General features: G+C 34.1%; 2 protein-coding genes across 9 annotated transcripts in view; both read left to right on the top strand.

Annotated features, from left to right (window-relative positions):
* Nucleotides 1-23060, top strand: part of LOC114326119 (cadherin-87A) — a 1008603-nt gene that overhangs the window by 538156 nt on the left and 447387 nt on the right. The gene's annotated exons all lie outside the window — the stretch shown is intronic.
* LOC114326134 (piggyBac transposable element-derived protein 4-like) lies at nucleotides 5170-7534 on the top strand. The gene is made up of 2 exons (XM_028274380.2): nucleotides 5170-5647; nucleotides 5700-7534. Exons 1-2 carry the CDS (start codon nucleotides 5494-5496, stop codon nucleotides 7286-7288), a joined length of 1743 nt encoding a protein of 580 aa, XP_028130181.2. The 5' UTR covers nucleotides 5170-5493; the 3' UTR covers nucleotides 7289-7534.

Consider the following 23060-nt stretch of genomic DNA (forward strand, 5'->3'; position numbering starts at 1 on the left):
TGAGCAACCAACCAACAAAATTCCCCCAAGCCACATTTCATTTTTCCTTTTCACTGCAACTTTCACATAGAATTTTATAGCTGATTGGTTATTCGTATAGAGCGTCATAATTGGCTACCTTTTAAGACTTTTTGGATAAAACGAGATTCCATGATGGAGTCGGTACTTTACGAGCGCCATTTTAAAAATTTTAATATCACGAATACTCGTAAAATCGAACGGAACTCACCTCCTTTAAAAACTTTATGTCTTTATCTTTACAGATTGTTTGTAAAATTTCAGTTATGAAAAGAAGTAGGAGAAGGACGATATAAAATTGACATTTCAAGCTTTTCAAGCAAAAATTTGATGTTAACAAGTAAGTGTCAAAGATAAAGATATACTATCTTATTTACAGTCTATTTTTAGGTTAATTGTTGATCTTAAAATTATAATAATCAGCCATCATTTATTAGGGTGATATAAAATGTAGCACAGCTAGCGATATTTTCTCTCTAGGATGAATGAGAGAAGGTATTTTTTGTCTTTAAAAGTCTATGCTGAGCCCCACTATGAAACGATTGACAATAACACCATTCACTTTGAATATATAACACCTTTGAAAAAAAAGGATACCACATGGGAGAAAAACAACTTGAAATAATCTGCTATGCGGAAGATGCAATACTAATCTCTCAAAGTGAAGATGATTTACAACGTATGCTGCACCAATTCAACATAATCGCCAGAAAATTTAACATATATTAATTTCCTCAAAAAAGACAAAATTCATGGTTATAACAGCATATCCAATAAGATGTAAATTGGAGCTGAAAGGTCAGATAATAGAACAAGTGATGGAGTTTAAATACCTAGGCATCACACTATCTAGCTACGGAAGGCTCAAAACAGAAGTGGAAGATTAAGTGAATAGAGCAAATAGAGCCGCAGGTTGCCTAAATGACACAATATGGAGAATTAAAAATATCGGAAAAGAAATGAAAGGCAGAATTTACAAAACAGTCATCAGCCCAATAATGACATACGCTGCACGACCCGACACAGAGAGGACAAAAAGATTGCTCGAAACAGCGGAGATGAAAACCCTTCGAAAAATCGATGGTAAAACTCTATGGGGCAGAGCTAGAAGTACAGATATACGACGGAGATGCAAGGTGGATAACATTAATAACTGGGTAAGAAACAGAAGAATAGAATGGAATGACCACATAAGCCGAATGACAACAAATAGGGTAGTCAGGACAGCGAAAGACGGTTCCCCAATAGGAAGACGATCAGTGGGAAGACCACGAAAACGATGGACAACTTACTAGAGGGACATTGAAAAAACAGACAGAGTCATGTCTATACAAAGAGAAGAAGAAGAAGAAGAAGACTTTGAATGACAGAAAATGGACACCACTAACTGTAGTGATGGTACGTGATTTCACTAATGATGATTTATGCACAGTGAATTAAAAATCACTGGTAACGACCGTTCCTTAGTAACTCCAATAACGGTGACTGATGACAAGATATCAGATATCAACTTCGCATTCACTGTCTCGCAAAACGTGTTTATTTATAGAATAAATCTTATAATATTCACGGCGAACTTGACGTAACATCTGGCGATTATTAGGAACCGTGAATTTAACTTTTAGTAAATACTTATAATAAATATTATGATATTCTCGGTGATCGCGATTAGGTATTAATATGGGAATTTACCAACAATGAATTTTAGGAACTGCGAAATACGATGTATTTTATGTTATGCAGACATACTGAATATTTTTTTCTTTCATAAAAACATTTGTATATAAAACAAGCTGAAAATGCGAGATTTATCATAACGAAAACTTTGTTTATTTACGTATTTAAATTCGTAATATGGAAAATTACTATTATATTACTAATATATTACGAAAAGTTGTTTAGAATTAAAAATTATGTTTCAATTTGCAATTATATCATTCCAATTTAAATGTTGTGAACTATAAAAATACTTTATTCAAAATTCATATTTTTTATATACCTCGTATAAAATTAATAAAATTTGATATATGATGGTTGCATCATAAATCTTAGACCATGAAGAGCTTTTTATGAAGAATAACTTTTCTTCGTCAAATTAAAAATGCAAGACTAATAAATGAAAATGATGATTTAAAATAAACCTTATTTTCGTTTTCAGCACCATCAAAACCTTAGATTAGACGAAAATTAGCCATTCACCACACCACCGTGGTCAGTATCTTGAGAAATAAGCGTTATTTTAAGAGTGCCACTCGTCTATAAAGTCACATAACTTTTTTCTTATTGCATACTTTGACTTGAAATCTTCCAAAAAACTTCTTCATGAATTATATTTTATTCCTGTGTTGGTGAAAATTATAAACTAAAAAGTTTGTCACTCAACTTCTTAAAGTAAACATGAAATTAACGAAATCTGACGACAAAATGTTTAAAAATTAACAACTCCTCTCTTAATTTGTTTAAACAGTTTGAATAAAGCACATTGTTATTTAAATACTTCAAAGATGACACAGTAAAATTTTCAAAAGGAAATATTTACAGCGACCAAATATACAGCGAGGTAAAGTCGAAAAATCATTAAAATTGATTTTTCGCATTTTTGCATAAAATTTTATTTTTTAACAAGTACCACCAAGTCTAGATACAAATAAACTTCATATTCAGATTCAGCGTTATCGAAAATATAAAGAATCACCAAAATTGGTCATTCATCTTAAAGTTGATTTTCGTGGTCGGTATAATGTAATTTTAGGAGTTGCTACCGCTCGCCTAAAAATGGAACAGTCTATTTATCATTAAAGGGGAGGCCGTATACTCGTACAAACCTTTGTTGTTAATACATTATTGCTTTCAAAATATACTCAAATTGTATTTTTAAACATGTTATTTATTTTATATAATAAGCTAATTTAAAATTTAGTTTGGCATTCACGAAGTGTCAAACTTAAATGTAAATACCAAATATCGTATGTTTTGCTTAACAAATTCAGATTAAAACTAGCCTACTTACTAATAGTAACGATTTCAGATGACGTTTAGTGTGTCGGAAGAAAATAAAAGGATTGTGACGTCACATTTTAGATTTTGAGGTCGGTTATCTCGAAGATGGTTAGAGATATCGAAATGCCGTTTTCAGATTTGAATTCAGAAGATAAAACTACATAAGAGTCCATCGGTAAATCGGCTCTAGGTATTACAGGAGCGGCGACGCAATAACACCGACTGCGAATTTATAAACGAAAAGTTTTCGTTGAAAAATGTACTTGATATTTTAGAGTTATTTAAAGAGGAAGCGTTGTCAAGAAAGTTTTGTATTGCTTTTTAAATGGATCACTTTATTGTTGGTATTGTAAATTTATATTATAAATAAGTCGATCATCTGGTTGCGTTATACATATATAAGATCAGCAATATGTTTCTATTGTATGACCTAATACAGATTAATTGCGATCGTGTTTAGTTTACAATTATTGTGACTACTTGTTAGTGATCGCGGTCACTGTTTAAAATCACCGTTATCTAAAACACACGTGATCACGGCGTGATTTAAAAATCACCACATTCACCATCACTACACTAAGGGCCGGTTGTTCGAACGCTAATCAACAATGATCACCATCAAATATTTAATTACTGTCACCAAAACTGTCAATGTCAACTTTTATTGGGTTGCTGAAAACATAATTGATTATAATTATGAGATTAGTTAATCAATTAACATAACAATTATTAACATAACTGATTAAGTAATTTCATAATTGTAATCAATTATATTTTCAGCAACTCAAACAAAGTTGACATTGACAGTTGGTGGCAGTAATTAAATATTTGATAATGATCATTGTTGATTAGCGTTCGAACAACCGGCCCTTAGTGTGTCTTGCAACGATCCAAAAGCTTTGAAAAAGCACTGAATTATCTACACCATTTGCGCACATCTTGAACATATTTTGCACTTTTACCCAAAAACTTCGATTAATTGTCGATGAATGTTAATAGGTGAAATCCATTTTGCATTTAAAAAACGTATCACAGCATGAATTTCACATTGGCGGTAACAGCTACCGGGAACTCTATATTCGAAGGCTACTAGGCCGACACTTAGCAATGCAGCGAGACTAAATTGGTGGGGTAAGAGAGAGGGCGAGTTGATGTGTAAGACCGTGTTGCCAGATTTCTCCCAGCTCGTCGCAGTCTTTCTCAGCGGCATAGGAAATGACCCTCGTATATAAGAAATAAATTTTCGGTTTATCAGCTTTTCAATTATCTGCGGTCCCGCGGAACACGGATTATCCAGGTTTTACTGTAATCAAAAAACTATATCTAGTTCTCTTATTTTACAAGCGCATTATCGGACATTGACTGGATTATATTCCCTTTTCCCCTTTGAATAATATACAAGGGAAGTTGTTAAAAGTAATGAATATGTAGATTGTAAATGTACATTACAAATCTGCGAGTTGTTTTCAAACGACGCGACGTCCCAACCATTTCTATTGTTGTAAATTCTCTTTGAACGCCATTAGAGGATAATCAACGGCAGACTCGGAAACGAGCAGAACTCGAAGGTTTGTTGACCAGTAATTTAAAAAATTAATTAGTGGGGTTTATTTGATGTGAATGTTTGAGAATTATAACATAGATTAGATCCGTGAGAGATTAGAAATACCTATATTTTAAAAGGGGGCCTTAAAGGCGTTAAATGATTCACATGGTTTTTTGATATGCAAAATTACTATAGATTGAAAACTATCCAGCAAATATTGCAAAATTTGAACTGTCTGGAAAATTCCTTAAACAACTTTGCAATATCCTGACAATTTGGCGCGGAATAGTCACCATAAAATAGTGAACTTCATAATCTTTGAGTAGACCGTTTAGCATTTAGAAATTTCCAAAATCACTTGGGGTTATCTCTTATTTTATTATCATAAGATCTAATGTAGTCAGCAAAGCTTTCATTAGACAACCACTTACAGTCTTCTAAACGAGCTCTTAACTTAGCAAAGTTTATATGTATAGGATTAATCTGATGGTTCCTTTTTATATAGTGAGCAAGTTTTTTTCACAAGTCAAGTCCATTAGCTCTTTAAAGAACCATTTAGGAAGTGTAGATGTTGCATACCTTTAATTGACATAACCTGATTAACCCTTTCGCTGCGTAAAGCGCACATGCGCGCCCTCCTATTTCTTTGTAAAATGCGTATGGCGCACATGAGCGGCCTATGTATATGGTGATTTCCATATACATTTAAAATTGACTCAGTTTCAGGAGATCAAGGAAACTTTGTCCGCATTTTATTAAAGGTCACTTCTATTCATAGGTGGCGTCGCGGCTCGGTGAATCATGTGGTTAGGTTTGCAGAGCTATTCATAGGTGGCGTCGCAGATCAGTTACTCACATAGTTAGGTTTTCAAAGGTGTTGTCGTTTCAAACGGTTTAGTGTGATTATAAGTTTAATTATTTGTATAATAATGGCTGATTTAAATAAAGCTGGACCTTCAGGCGTAAAAAGACGTAAGACCGTGAAAGTGAGAAATGAAAAAAATCTGAGTGTTGAGGAATTGATGCAGTTTTTATATAATTCAGACTCAGATGAAGATTATGAAGACTCTGATGTAGATAACTGTAAGTAAATAAATGTAATAATAAACTTGTGGTCTGAAATTAATATTTTTAGTTGAAATTGAAAATGTTTCGGAAGACTCTTCTGGAAGTGATACTGAGGATGATGTACTACAGAACGAGTTAAATAATACCGTTGCAGATAATCCTGACGTACAGATTACAGACAATGAATGGACCGAAACAACTAGCGGTATGAAACAAATTCCATTTACAAAAAGAAGTGGATTGTTAGTCGATAGTCCTGGTGATAGTGCGTACGATTGGTTTAGGCTGTTGTTTGACGATGAACTTTTAAATATGATTGTCTTACAAACTAACAGTTATACAGTTGAAGTTCTTTCTACCAGCAAAGGATGTGACCGTTCAAGGATTTCCCTATGGAAGGAATTAACAATATCGGAATTGCTAATATTTATTGGATTAACCTTCCATACAGGAACAATCCAATTGCCTAGCATACAAGACTACTGGAAGACAAATAGATTATTTTCGACTTGTTTTTCTTCATACATGAGTAGAGACCGCTATTTGCTTATAATGCGATGCCTTCATTTTGCCGAAAATGTAAAAGAAAATGAACCAGTTCCAGTAGATCGACTATATAAGGTAAGACCCTTGCTAGATCATTTTAATAACAAAATGAAGACGGTATACTATCCAGGAAAGTATTTATCTCTAGACGAATCTATGATCTTGTGGAAAGGAAAACTGGTATTCAAGCAATATCTCCCTAAGAAACGACATAAGTATGGAGTAAAGCTTTATATGCTGACAGAAGCCGATTCAACAATTTTGGATATCCATATATATGCTGGTGCAGGTGATGCAACTGCTGGTAAGTCTCATACAGAAAGAGTGGTGCTACACCTAATGCGTAATTTTTTCGACCATGGACATTCGCTTCATATGGACAACTATTACAATAGTTATAACTTGGCCAAATTACTACTGGATAAAAATAGTTTTTGTACAGGCACTCTGAGAAAAGATAGGAAAGGCTGTCCAAAAAACGTCGTAGACGCAAAGTTAAAAAAAGGCCAGACCAAAAGTATGTACCTCAACAACGTAATGGTTGGAAAATGGCGAGACAAAAGAGATATCATTTACATTTCAACTGAATATAAAAATGAGATGGTAACCGTAAGAAATAGACGAGGGGATGAGAAAATTAAACCACTGCCAATCATTCAATATAATAAATATATGGGCGGAGTAGATCTTCAAGACCAAATGTCTTCTTATTATCCGCCGACACGCAAAACTTTACGTTGGTACAAAAAAATTGGCATACATCTGTTTCAGCTATATTTGCAAAATGCTCATAGATTGTATAATAAGTACCACGGAAATAACAAAATGTCATATTATAAGTTTCGATTGTCAATACTTGAAAAGTTATTACCAGAAAAATGTCAAGGAACAGCAGTTGTAACGGCAGAAGTAGCAGTTACTTCGGGTGTAAACCACACACCTTCAAAAATTGAGTTACATAATGAACGTGGTAAAACTCTTAGAAAAAAATGTCGGACATGCAATAAAAATAAGATACGTAAGGATACTATTTATCATTGTCAAGAATGTCCCGATAAACCTGGCCTCTGCTTAGGCAAATGTTTCAGAGAATATCATGTATCAATATAGAAAGACATTAGGAAAAAATTAATATTTTGTATACTTTTATTTTACATTATATGTTATTTGTTTATTTTACATCCTGTTTGAATGAATAAAATTTTAGTTTAGATCAAAAAAGTCGATTTAATTTACTAAATACAAAAATTTGTATCAAGCGCACAAGTGCGTCCTCCGCATTTTTAAAAGAAATTCCTTGAAAACTGCGTACAGCGCACATGTGCGTCTTGCAAAAATTCAGAAGAAAAATTATAATAATCCGTTTTAACATAATATGTACAAAAAACAATTGTTGAAAAAATATCGCATTTAATGTTAAAAAACTACTGCCGCACTGGTCAGCGATATGTATTTATTTGACGCAGCGAAAGGGTTAACAGCATAACCTGATTAACATTTCTGTAAGGAGTGTCACCCGTGTATCCTATTTTGTGTGTGCTATTTCCCCTAGTTCTTTTATTCACTAGGGTGCTAACCTGGTCGTAGACCTCCGCCTCCTTTATCTGGGCTTAGGACCAGCAACACTTTTGTCGAGCTTTGAAATGGAACATAATTTTTTGGCCTACAAAAGTAAATATGACGCTTTATAAGAGGTCAAAGAACGGAGGTAAAGGAACTAATCGAACCAAGACACATAATAAGAGGACTTACCTACATGGATTGACTATCAAAGTTCTATCCAGAGTAAGAATAAATGACGCTAGCACCGGAAACACCAGAAATTACAAATGAAGAAGTAAATATAAATACACAGGAAGTTCCATATAAATACTCCATAAAGGTATCAATCCACTAAGGAGCAAGCAAAAATTATAAAAGAAGAAGAAAAGTATTAGGAAGAAGAACTTTTCCACTTCAATCATCGTTCTCAAAATACATTTGTACTTTGGAATATTAGATATTTGAGAACGATTTCTGAAGTGGAAATTGAAACTTCAAAATAAACATAATTTTAAATTAAAATTGTGGTAAATTCCAAATAAATATAATACATTATAAATCGTTCGGTTCAAATGTTTTGTATATGCATAAATCCTATATTTTTGGCCGTTCTCACTCTCTGTTCCAACTTTTATTGTATCTTCGCATAATTTTATTTTATTTATAATATATTAAGACATTAAAACATTTTGTCCTTGCGCTTTCAAAAGTTTAGCTGGAACATATTTTGAGGCAATAATTTAGACAACCTGCAGTACATTAAACCATAATCTAAATTCCAGGCGGCATACACAGCACACACATATATACTTTTTATGTCGTATATATTTTCTTTGCACCTGTAGCACTCTTGAATTTGAATTACCAAAAGTCATTTCACCAACACGCTCACACATTTCGTTCTTTTTGTGATATATGTTATTACTGTGGTATATGTTTTGAAAAATGCATCAGTTGATTTATAAAGTCCCCTGAGTATCTCTTTTGATTAAAGCGGCATGAAAAAGAAGTTAAAAAATTCACGTCTTTCGCCTAAAATAAAGATATTCAGGTAATCCCCAGAGGAACGTTATTTCTGGCTCTTTCTTATGTTAATTGTGTGGATGAAACAGGGAATATCAAATTTCTGTATAGGGCATTACGCAAATGGCATAGTTAATCTTTGCTATTTTGGATTGTCTCTTTAACGTAATAAAGGGCAACTTTTTTAAAAATAAAATTATTATATTGTCTACTATTAACTGTTTATTAAAAAATTCAAAATAAACGCTGTCTATGAGTTAATAATGATTGCATATCAATAAAAATAAATCAAAGACGCTAACATGTAATAGTTAAAATATATGTATTAAAACTATTGAACTATTCAACTGATTGTGTACTAGAAGAAAACGGGCTAGATCACAAAACAAGAAGAACAAATACTAACAAACACAAAAGTTTGGTCTAAATTGAAATTGTTGAGAGAACTTTCAGAGCTGTTCGACAAATGTATGGGAGATAGACAAGGAAATAGAGTGTCATCATTGCTGTGTAACATTGTATTGGACAAAGTTGTGGAAGAGTGGAAAAATAACCTATGTACATGAAGAAAATCATTGGAAACTAATAACACTCATAGTTAATAATCAGTTAATTACTCAAACGTAATTGTACGTCTATAATGTATATTCTTTCATAAACTCGGTCCATGAACATTAATATACATAAAGGATTACTTCATAGAACCAAAATGTTAGGCAGCTTACAGTGATTCGTTATTATACTACGCAGTTGAATCCTTGACATACACTGAAGCGATGGAGAAACAATTTGAAGCCTTCGAGATGTGGCTGTACAGGCGAATCCTAAAGATATCATGGACGGACAAGATAACCAACGAGACCGCATTACGAAGAATGAGGAAAGAAAGAGAGGTGATGTATACCATTAAAGGGAGAAAGTTAGAATATCTCAGACACATAATGAGAAACGACACTAAATACAGATTACTGAAGGTAATACTTCAAGTTAAAGTATTCGGAAAGCAAGGAATTGGAAGAAGAAGAATATCATGGTTAAAGAACCTGATGAAATGGTTCTCCACAACAGCAACTAATATTTTTAAAGCATCAGTTAATAAAATAATTATAGCCAGAATGATCGCCAATATTCGAAACGAATAGGCTCCAAAAGAAGAAGTGTTTCGTACCCTGGATACAACAGGAATAAAAATTTGTCGCTAATATGGAAAAGTATTGTTGAAAATCCTTCCACCAACATTGAAACAATTGACATCTTGTTCATGGTACCAGACAACTCTTATTAAAATATCGGAATTTTGGAAATATCGAAAAGCTACTGCCAAAGGGGCATCAATAATTTGTCTTAGAAAGTGGATCAGAATAATGAGGTATGCTACAAATAAAAATAAATTTATAGTGTTTAAAACCAAGTGAATAAGTCAACCAAAAGGAAACAACACAGGGAAGAATACATTTTTTTAGAACGTGCAATAGTTTAGACATAAAAAATACCATGGTTCAGTAAACTAGAGAAAACTCTTAAATCATTACATGAATACCAAATACCACCTAACCAGCATACGTAACTTCATTAATGGTCTGAAGTTCTCAACACTACTTAAATTTTGGATCTTTTTCTATAATATTCTTTTTTTCAATTATTTCTGTTTCGTTTTGTATGTAAAGTAATTAGGGGAGGTAATTATGTAATACAGACAATATCTAAATCAAGTTTATAAAAAGGCCTACCAATACACTTGAGTCCATGAGTCTTTACCCGTGCGTCATTAATACCTGGCGAGATAAAACACATACTTTTTATCTAGCATCATTGTCTTCCACGCATGAAAATAAAGACAAACCAGATACCGCCTGTTATTAAGTAAAGACACATGTTATTTTTATGAACGATCTAGACTCCGTACATTGAAAAGAGATAGGTACAAAAAAGGCGATTGGGGATATTTTCACGTATTTTAAGTACAATTTCTGACGTTTTGGTTTGTTTACTTTTGTAGCTGTCAGTTTTTTGAGTTTTTTATTGTTATTTTGTCGAAATTTTGCATTTTGAAGTTTTTTATAGTATACAAACAGTTGTTTTCACAACTAATTTTATATTGGACTTTGAAATTTTATGGTAAGTTTATGTTATTTTACGATTAATTTTGACAACGTACAAAGCTAACCTCATTGACACAGTTAAGGAATGCTTGTGTTTAATGTTTCGCCGAAGTGAATAAAATAACAAAAAGAAAATATGTTATTGGATTTTTTTATAAATTGTTTATTTACTTATTAATCAATGATAATAAAATAATTGATTAAGCTACTTCAAATGTAGCTGTAATTATGCACCAAAATTTTAAAGCAAAACTTAAATTTGACATTCTATTTATTTGATAACGTCAAATTTTATACTATAACTCGTGATCGGAGTAATACCCACTTTCTGTCACTAGTTGCGTTTAGTAAATTTCCGACTTATTTCGTATGCTTTAAATGATGACGCACGGGTAAAGACTCGTGGACTCAACTGTATAACTGTTATTTCACTCATCGATATAATCATCATATAGGCAAGTTTCATACGCGGTGGTTTATCGTGGATAAACCGGGATATCTTCTCTGACTGTCTTTCGTGGATGTAAGTGTGGACGTCACTGTTTGCGTTTTAAGCTAGTTCACAAGGAGAAAAAACGTTTGTTTATTACGAGAGGCGGAATCTTATCACCTTACTTAGTATGTTGAGTTAGTCGTTATCGCTAAGAAAGGATACAAGAGCGAAAAAAGCGTCTTATTTGTCCGGGAGTCAGAACTATAGAGAACTATTCCCACGTCTGTTACCTGCGCGACTCAAAAGTCAAGAGAGATTCGCGGTATTTCACCACGTGGTAACCAGTGGTTACCACTAGGAGAGTCAAAACCAAAAAGAGGGATTTCGTTTGCACTGTCTAAGAAATATATTGCGAAAGGAGTGAAGTAGATTCAGTAGTAGTAATAATTTATTAATAAGGGTTGAATTAAGAGATGCTTTAGGAAAAAAAAACCTATACAGAAGTAAAAACTTCAAATTGTATTTTGATATAAAATCGTTTATTTAAAAACTATCTAAAAGTCATCCACATGGATTGCAAAACGTTTTCGTTCTGAATAGAACATCTTCAGTGCATTCCGCAAAGTAGTTGTAACTAGCACACCAATGAAGGTGGTAACTTCATAATATATGGCTTACATTATAACTTTTGATAAAATATTGTGACTACAAGTCGATGTTACAAGATTAAATTATGTATGTGCCTAAAGAGCAACATGCTTCCCTGCTCGAAAAAACTAGGTACTTGCCATTTGAATTAGCACAGACCAACTGAGTTGCTTCTGAACAGCTTCTGAAACTATAATCTAAACCAAGAAAACTTTTATGTCAGCGAGTTATTTAATTATTGGTAGATAATTTCTTATCTAAAACTTTATTTGAAATTTAAAGATTTTGTTGGGAAAACCCGCATTTTCCGAGGAAAATTTTCGTCGAAGCAGATCGGGAAAAACATGTCTTTATGCAGAATTTAATTTCGGTGAATTTTTATTAGGGTGTTTTTGATGTAAAGTTAAAATGTTCAGAGTTATGGAGCAAAAATTGAAAAAAACACGATTTGGGGGCGCCATTTTGTTAAAAAAAGTAGCACACTATCTGCGGACTTTGCATACCTATATTATTAATATATATAATCATAAGCTTCGATTCCAGCAATAAAATTGCTGGTAAATAACTTTTCCCAAAAATGGCCTATTCTCCGATAATCAGCCCATAGTAATGTGGTTTTCCACGTATAATATAATCGTATATTATTATATAATATACTGAAAACATATTTATTATTTTCAAATCTAAAATATCTTTTTTTTTTTTATTTAAATTTATTATAAAATACGTGTAAATATACACGTAACAAGATCTGGGAAATATTAAACCGTAGAAATGTGAAACCGAAGTTAATCCAAGCAATAAAGAGTATATATAAATGTACACGTAATAATGTAAGAACGAACAATTGCTCATCTCTTGAATTCTACACAAGGACAGGTGTAAGACAAGGTGGTGTTCTGAGTCCTTTGTTATTTATCACTCTAATGGACGAAATTGCAAAAGAATGCAGGGGTAAGGTAAAAAGAACTAGGGTTGGGGTGTATAAACTTCAACAAGTTTGCGTGTCAGAGTTGATATATGCCGATGACCTGGTTATTGTGGCAAAATCAGAAAAAGACTTGCAAGTAAATGTGAATGTTTGGAATGAAGCCTTTAAGAAATTTGGGATGAGAATAAATATTGAAAAAACAGAAGCTTTAGTAATATCGAAAACACAAGAAAATATAAATGTTAAGTTGAATAATGAGACCATTACATAAGTTGAGGACTTCAAGTATCTAGGATCAACAATGAATGGGCAAGGAAATATAGAACCAGAAATAAACAGCAGGGTAATGAGTGCAACAAAATTATACTATGCACTAAATAAAAGTTTTATTAGGAAGAAAGAAGTAAGCCTGAAAACAAAAATGAAAGTATTTCAAACCGTATACGAGCCGGTGCTACTCTACGGTAGTGAAACGTGGACAGTGAACGACAACATCCGTAGTAAAATCCAAGCATGCGAAATGCGATATTTACGTGCGGTATCCGGGGTGACCAGACGTGATCGTATAAGAAATGAAGACATACGTGAAAGGTGCGGTGTTGGAAGGACCTTAGACAGACTTGAAACGAAACAGTTATCGTGGTTCGGACATATGGCGAGAATGAGTGAAGGTAGAACTGTAAAGAGGGTATGGAAAGCGGCATCTGACAACAAACGAAGAAGAGGCAGGCCAGCAAGAACGTGGAATGCAAATATTGGAAAGGCTTGCGGAAAAAGAAATATTGGGTGGAGAGAAGCAGAAAGACTAGCTACCGACCGAAAGGCATGGAGACGTCTCATTTCTCCACTTACCTCGACACCGTAAGGTACAAGAGGACGGCTTAAGCTAAGCTTAAATTTATTTTGCAATCTGTTGAGTGTCAACAATAAACAAAAGTAATTACATTGACTAAGGACAAGAAAGATTTTACCCACTGGCAAAATCAAAGTACAATTTTTATAAAGTTCTGTACAAAATAATTACATTTCATAACTACTAACTCATTAGTTTAAAAGTTTACTCTAAATGGTAAGTCCAATGGTTTGAACCTCTTTAACCTACGCTGTTCTTGGGAATTGTCTAGGAGGTTAAGTGCAAACTGGTTTTCATGATCCTCCAACTTGGCAATGTAAGCAGCGCTACGTTTTGTGATGACTTCTTGTACCGTATCAGTTTTAAGGTCTCGATGAATAATTCTATTGTTGATGTACCAAGGTGCATTAGTGATGGTTCTGAGGGTTTTTGATTGGAAGCGTTGGATGATTTCGATGTTGGAGCGACTGGCTGTTCCCCATAGTTCCAACCCATATGTCCAGATTGGCATAAGTATTGCCTTATAGAGCAGCAATTTATTATCCAGAGATAGTCTTGATGAACGGCCCATTAACCAATACATATTTCTGAATTGGAGATCTAGTTGCTTTCTCTTGGTCCAGATATGTTTCCTCCATGTGAGACTTCTGTCCAAATGAATACCAAGATATTTTACCTCGTTGGCTGATGGTAATTGGTGATTGTTTAAAGTTACAGGAGGACAAGTTCCTCTTCGTGTTGTAAATGTAACTTGAATAGATTTTCCTTCATTCACTTTAATTTTCCATTCCAAAAACCAAATTTGTACTCTGTCTAGATACGCTTGAAGGATATGCGAGGCATAAATAGGGTCTGTGTGTGAGGCTAGGATTGCAGTATCGTCGGCAAATGTTCCTAGCATCATTTCTTCTGTAAGTGGTCTCTCCTCTAGTGGTTCCTGAAGAGGTGGAGGTATATCTGCGGTAAACAAGAGATACAAGGTAGGTCCCAGCACGCTACCCTGTGGTACGCCAGCTTTGATAGAATAGAGTTTGGAAATTGCATCTTGGTATTTAATAAAGTAACACCTACCTGACAAATATGACTCAAGAAGAATGTAAAAGCTGTGCGGTAATGTCTTTTTTAGCTTGTATAGGAGGCCTTCATGCCATACCTTGTCAAATGCCTGCCTAACGTCAAGAAATGCCGCTGAACAGTACCTTTTGGCCTCAAAATCAGCATTTATATGTTTTACCACTCTGTGAACTTGTTGGAATGTTGAGTGATGGGATCGAAATCCAAACTGGTGGTCTGGAATTAGATTTTTGATCCAGGGTTCGAGTTTTTTTACTAATAGTTTTTCGAAAACTTTAGACGTGATTGGCAAGAGGCTGATTGGCCTGTACGATGTAGTTTCTTCTTGAGGTTTCCCCGGTTTTAGAATGGTTATTATCTGAGACACTTTCCATTGATCAGGAAAGTAACCTAAGTTTAATATGGCATTGAATATAAACGTTATAAGTTTTATGCATTTGATAGGTAATTCTTTCAATACTTTTCCACTGATCAAATCGTACCCTGGAGATTTTTTATCGTTTAAATTATTAATAGCCAAGATGACTTCGGACGACTTAAATTTCGGAATAGGCAAACTCATTTGATATGGACTTTGAAGAAATGAGAATACGTCTACTTCCACAGGTGAATTCACTTGATTGGGAGTAAATACTTCGGAAAAATACTCTGCAAAACAACTTGCTTTCTCTTGTGCACTACGAGCCCATTCTCTGTCCGATTTTCTAATTGGAGGTGACGGTTTCTGGGGTTGTTTCAGTTTTCTCGTGGCTTTCCATAGCGAATAATCGGTATCTTTAGTGGAATCTAAATTTTCCAAGTAGTACTGAAGTGATTGGTTTTTGAGATCTTCGAAGAGCTTTTTTAATTCCCTTGATGCACTATTGAATCTACGCTTATCAGCAGGATCTCTGGTCTGTTGCCATCTTTTCCTCAGTCTTCTCTTTAGCAAAATTTTTTCTTTGACAACTTGTGGGCAGTCATTTATTATGCATTTATTTTGTATTGTTGGTGTTGCTTGCCAGGCAGCTGATAAAATATCTTTGAACCTTATAAATAATAAGAAAAATAACGGTTTTGATTTAGTCTCATTCTCATAATTAGGGATCATGATAATTTCCAGACTTGATAGGGTGAGAAACGAAGATATTAGGAGAGAAATGGAAATCGATCTAGATATAATAGAGACAATCGAAGCCAAAAGACTCAAATGGTATAGACACCTTCAAATAATGCCTGAAAGTAGATGGCTAAAAAAATAGAAAAATGGACCCCACCCACAAGAAGAAAACGAGGTAGACCAAGACGATCCTGGAGAGATGTCGAAGATGCAATGACCGCCAGAGATCTAAAAACTGAAGATTGCTTCGACAGAAAACGCTAGAAATTAGGATGCGAGAAGCGGCGTCAGCTGTAGAAAACTCGCTTATTATATTATATATATATGATAATTTCCACGTATTAGGGAAGGATTTAAATCAGTACCTATAATTTTCTCGAAGATTGACATCGCGGATTCCAAATAAAAATAAGTGCTGACCATCCAAGCATTTGAAAATTTCTTTCCTCCTTAAAACGAGAACTTTAAATGAACTAAAAACTGAATAGTACATAGGTGGCAAACAACCTCAAATGGGTATTGCGTTTAATAAAGAATTATGAACCACAAATTAATATATGGGATTATATACGTTGTAGCAACACTATAGTGTCGATTCATAGAATGGTGAGATTTCACTCAAATAAAATGATAAAAAAAATGAGAAACACACTGGAGGAAGCTAACACATATAAATACCACGGTAGCTCTAGTCTCTAGAGATTATAGGGATGGATTCTTATGGATGTTATTAGAGATGTGATGCTGTTTATCAGATCAAATTATGAAAATCAAATAAAAAAAAAAATATTTTAGTACAACGATCGGTGTCAGGTCTTATTTTCCAATCTTCAGCGGGCGCCACCATATCTTTCAGCTAACCTAGGAGAAACATGGAAACCACACAAAACAAACATGGTATACATAGTCAGATTACACAAAAAAAAATATATGAAATATTTATTAGGAGGTTAACTACCTTTACTATATCATCTAGATACACCTCATCATCTGGAATAGAATTAAGTATAAAAAAACTAGGAATAGTGAACAACGGTAATAACGTTAGAGTATGGTATATTTATCGTTCAATTAAATAACAAAAAAAATTATAATTTTATCAAAACGAAAAAGAAGATATTATTATTATTTACTATGTAATTAACTTATTTTTGGACGCCGGAAAGCTTTCTTAGTCTTCACAAATAAGAAATAATATAATATTATGTAGCAGAGTATTCTAACAAAATTCTTTAGAAACTAAATATTCAATTTTCAAAAAAAAAAACAGGAAATAAGCTGGATTCTGTCGTCACATTCCGAATCGATGAGAAATATTAATAAAATTTATTACTTTAGTTTTCCAAATGGGTATGTAGTGGAAATTCAGCAACAGGATAAACAATTGTAAAACAATCAAAATATGGTTGACTTTATTCGTACAGGCCTCAAACTAGACGGTCTTAAATTGAATTGGTCTCAAATTAACGGCATATCAAAACGAGAGCGTCCTAACAATATACGCTACCTCGCAAAATCTGGCCAAAAAGTCAGGACTTTTTGTGACTTTTTCACATTCCAAAACCTGTAACAATTTATACCGTAAGACAAACGTTTTCTTTTATCGATGGACAGCCATTATTAAACCGAAAGGAAAGGAAATATTTAATGAATACTTACCAAAATTATTGTGTGAAACCAGATTGTATGCACAAGTAAATTTTAAAATGATTTATTAGACAGTGACAGTTAGTCGGTGGATTATCAGAAAAATGACTTTCGTTATGGAATTTGTTGCGTTTGAAAATTGAATTTAAAAAGTTTTCTCGCGGTGACCACTTATTATTATGATTACGTCATGCAAGTAATCGGTGTGAATTAAAAGAGAAATAAATATTATTAAATTAAAGGTATACTTATTTCGGATCGTTACACAACCTCCTTCACGAACTAAAGCTCGCTAGCGCGATTTAGATCGGACTATGGGTGTGGAAACACACGTAACGAAACGACCAAGACAAATTCATACATCCAAAGAAAATTTAGATAAAATTTATTCAAACGACCATACTATTACACTAAAATGGAAGGAGAATTGTAGCCTTTGTGGCTTGACATATAGAGATTTTCATTATATCTCTCGACTTGAGGTATACGTATTTATCCTCACGTCTATAAGCGGACTTAATCACATATTTTCACATTTCTACGTTCACTCACAGCGTAAATGTTATATGAGTAAACTAAAAAAAAAACAAAAAGTAGGAACATGGCCATAAAAGAAACAAACCATGAAATTCAGACATAGAGGTACGTTACTAGTTTTTCGAAAACAAAAGAATTGGGTTATACTGGAGAAAAGTTAGACATTAGAAATACGGGATGACATACTTGCATATGAGATAGATGGTAATAGTTATTGTTTCCTTAGGACTGGTGATAACTAACGCGTATCAAACGCCTGTAATAGGGACATTTTTGGTGAGGGTCAAATTCGGTAAGCTCAAAATCGGTGAGGGTCTAAAATCCTAGGTTACATAACTTAAAGTTAATCAGGATACTCAAAAATTATTATTGGTACGGTATATCTGAAAAACTTATTATTCCGACAAGTAGCTGGCGGAAATCTGCTAACATTTTTCCTAGCCCTTCTCTGTGCCTGGCTATCCAAGACATCCGTTGAACGCTAGTAACAAAATGAGAAAGAATGAGAAAAATATTGAATGCAAGGAGTCAAAATTCCTAGTCTATAGGGTAAAGTACAACTACAATATTCGAACTAGTACTCATATGATAGAATACATATCAGAACAGTAGGTACTGTTTATTACAATTCAGGATATAAACGATTCCCATAAAAAAATAAAAAAAAAATATTATATTTACTACTACTACTATATTTACTATTAACTACATTATGTACTAATACATCATTTTGTTTTTGTGACCCCATGAGTATATAAAATCTCTCTATATAGGGAAAGAGAAATCACAAAACACACATGTTGACTATTTAGATGTATTATCTAAAAAACGTTATGTCGGCCAAAAATTTACCATTTACCAATATTCATGAAATCGACACTAACATCCATCATCAACCAGAACTAAAAGGTAGTGTGTTAACAATACACACCAAGATTAAAACAAACTGCACAACAGATATATGATATATAACCTACATATCATTAACATTGTGATACACAGTAGAGGCATAAACCAAAAACGACCAGCATGCGTATAGTATACACATCTGACAGCTTTATGTATGGTTGCCGAACTCAAAGCAAAAACAACACAATTATAAAATTTTTCTCTCGCAATTACCAGATAAGACAGATCATGGATGTCTGGATTTATTTGGCAAAAGAAAAACAAAATCGTTACAAAACAAAAATGGTCACAAAGGACACACTGGCCATAAGTAATTTAAACAGGAGAAGTTTATACATACACTCGATACAGTATTAAATAAAGAAAAACTTTCTTTTATTCTGTATCTGACGAGTTCGGTTCGTCGTCTGAATCATTATCAGGATAATATGTTTTCAAATCCTTTATGTGCCATTTGCCAGCATTAGATCCATCAGGATTTTTCAAACCATATATTAGAGGAGAAAATTTCTTCACAATTGTACATAACACATATTTAGGCGCAAGTTTTGCCATATATTTTTTTGGTGCACTGGAGAGAGCCATATTCTTTCTCCATACTTTATCTCCAACACTAAATTGGACATCACGCTTGCGCAGGTTGTACGTCTTGGCATTGCGCTCATAAGCTTTGGTGATATTCTTGCGTACAAAAGAGAAAACTTCAGACAAACCTTTAACTTCAGAGGCATATGATTTACGGTCACTTGGGACAATTTCCAAATCAACAAGATCATTTGGTATTCGACCGTAATAATTTCCGGAGATAGGTACATGCCGAGCAAAATTTAAAAAAGCTGGAGTGAATTGAGTCACTTCATGCTTGGCGGTGTTTATTGCCTGACGAATCTTATGGATTTCTTTATCCCAGTCACAGTGATTTTCTACGTAACAACGAATAGCAGTTCCGATGACACGGTTGCTTCTCTCGACAAAATTAACCTGAGGGGAATAGACTGCGGAAAACCATATTTTTTGAACGTTGTAACGATCACACAGATCTTTCATGATCTTACAATTAAGATTAGGGGCATTATCACAAAGAAGATGCTGAGGAACTCCAAACATGAGAAAAACTTGATTTTCAAGAAAATTGCAAATATTCGAAGCAGTAGCTTTCCTCAAAGGATGTAATAGAGTAAATTTAGAAAACCAATCAGCTACTACAAGTAACCAGGAGTGGCCACTTTTACTACGAGTCAAAGGACCTATTAAATCTACAGCAATGATTTGCCAAGGAAAATCGGCTTGTTTTTGACGACCCATTTTTCCAATTTTAGCAGTATTAGGGGCTTTTTGAGCTCCACAAGTCTTACAAGATCTAACATACTTTACAACGTCTTGGCGCATCTTCGGCCAATAATAACGTTCTCGGATACGTGCAAGAGTTTTGTAAGCACCGAGGTGTGCACATGTTGGTGGTTCATGGCATGAATTGATGACATCACGACGTTGAGGTTTGGGCACTAATATTTTCCACTCAAACATATTCGAATTAAACGGTAAACAAGACGGTATGAATTTATAGACGAGATCGTTTTCGACTTTCCATTGGGGAAATTCATCTGGATGATTAAGGATCTTAGAACGCAGATTATCGAACCAGGGATCGATACGATCGGTATCTACCTCAAGATAGGAAATTTCAGAATGTTCATGAGTTCTGCTAAGTGCATCCGGTACATTGTGGGAAGTTCCTTTTCGATGTATAATTCTAAAACCAAACTGTTTTAAACGCATCGCCCAACGAGATAAACGTCCAGTCGGATTCTTAAGATTCGTTAGCCACAAAAGAGAGTAATGATCAGTTATGATAGTAAACTCGACTCCATCAATATAAGGACGAAATTTTTCAACCGAAAACAACACGGCTAAGCACTCTTTCTCAGTCGTGGAAAAGTTACGTTCCTGCTTAGTTAAAGAACGACTTGCATAAGCGATTACCTTTTCTCCGCCATCAATTTCTTGGGTTAAAACAGCACCAAGACCAGTATTGCTAGCATCACATTGAACAGTAAACGGACAGGAGAAATCAGGCTGTACTAAAACAGGAGAAGATATTAAAGCTTCTTTAACAGAGAGAAAGGCTTTTTCAGCTTCGGGATTCCAAGATATAAGTTCCTTTTTCTTCTTACCTTTAAGTAAGTCATTAATGGGAGAGACAAGTGTCGAAAAATCTTTGATAAAACGTCGGTACCAAGAACACAAGCCAATGAAACGTTTTATTTCCGTGGTGTTAGTCGGACGAGGATAATTGACCATAGCAGTTATCTTATCAGGATCAGATCTCAATGAATTATTGCCAACGATGTAACCTAAATATTTAAGAGATGTTTTAAAAAATTCACATTTTTCCACATTGATGGTAAGATTTGCTTCTTTGAGTTTATCTTTCACTTTTTGAAGGAGGGCTATATGCTCTTCGGCTGTAGCTGAACAAACTATTATATCGTCGATGTAAGTAAAGATATATGGTTCGAATTCGGGACCAAAAATTTGATCGACTAGTCTTTGTTGTGTCTGTGCAGAATTGCATAAGCCAAAAGGCATGACTGTAAATTGGAAAAGTCCACGACCTACTACAGCGAAAGCGGTTTTTTCACGTGAAGCATTATCAAGGGGAATTTGCCAGAAAGCTTTTTTAAGATCGATGGAACTGATATATCTAGCATTTCTTAAAAGAGACAAAATACGATCGATGTTTGGCAAAGGATAAGTGTCATGACGGGTGACCTCGTTCAAATTTCTGCCATCAAAGCAAAATCTATACTCGCCTGTCTTCTTCTTGACCAGTAACACAGGGGAACACCATGGACTATTAGAAGGTTCTATGACGTTAAGTTTTAACATTTCGTCCAATTCATCATTTAGAATTTTGGCCATATATGGGGACATTGGGAAAGGACGTTTCCGAAATGGTTTGGCATCACCAGTGTCAATAGTGAGCTTGATCTTATTAGTTAAACCTATCCCATTTTTATTGTCTACTTCTTGGAAACTTTGTATAGCTTTTTCTGCACGATTTTTCGATTCTGGATCTAACGATTCAATAGAACTCAAATAATCAAAAGACTCATTCATTTCTGATTCATCACATGATGTTAAACATACTCGATTTTTTACATTCCAAGTGTTTTGAGTAAAATTCAACGAAAGAGAGAATTTCGAAATAAAATTGCTACCAAGAATAAATGTAAGAGGTAAGGATGGAACAATAAGACAGTTTATGACGTGACATACGCCATTAGCAACTATCGGCAAATCTACAATTCCAGTTACCTTTTGACTAGAACCATCGGCAAGCGATACACTCTTATGATTGGGTATTGCAATCTGAACGTCATGTTTTAGAAGAAATTCAATTCCCTGGGATCCTACGACAGTGGTAGTACATCCTGTATCTAACAGAAGAGTAAAAGTCTGAAAAAATATTTGTACCTTTAGATATGGTCGGTTGTCACACGGTTTGGAATATATAACTGGAGTTATTTGTGGTTTTGGTTGGTTTAAAAAAATTTTAACGTTATTGAGCCATTTGGACCACTCATTTGAATCGAAATTTTTGTTAGTCGAAATAGAAAGACATTTTCGTTCGGATTCTTTACTCCTACGAAAGACACACCTACCGAACACAGTAGTGTCATTCTTTAGTTTTTTGAACAATTATTGGGGCATGTTGGAATGGTGACATCTTTTTTACCACAGCGATAACAGTAACGCTGATGTTTTCGTCTACACTCACTGGAAAAGTGCCCCGGTTTTTGACAATTAAAACATATAACATTTTTGGGACTTCCACTTGAAAGGTTTTCAGAAGACTGATTCGATTCAGCATGGTTTTGAGAAGATTTTTTATTCCTAAAATTAGAATGTTTAGTCTGACGTTGGTGACTAACCAAAGCAACATTAGAAGATGATTCTTTCTTAACATTTGAAATCTGAGCGTTATTTTCTAATTTTCTGATAACTATTGAAAGTTCCTCGATGGTGTTAGTATCGGTTAAAGCAATTAAGGGAATATACTCTGGAAGAATATTCTGTCTCA

The sequence above is a fragment of the Diabrotica virgifera genome, chromosome 5 (assembly GCF_917563875.1).
Source record: "Diabrotica virgifera virgifera chromosome 5, PGI_DIABVI_V3a".
NCBI lineage: Eukaryota > Metazoa > Arthropoda > Insecta > Coleoptera > Chrysomelidae > Diabrotica > Diabrotica virgifera.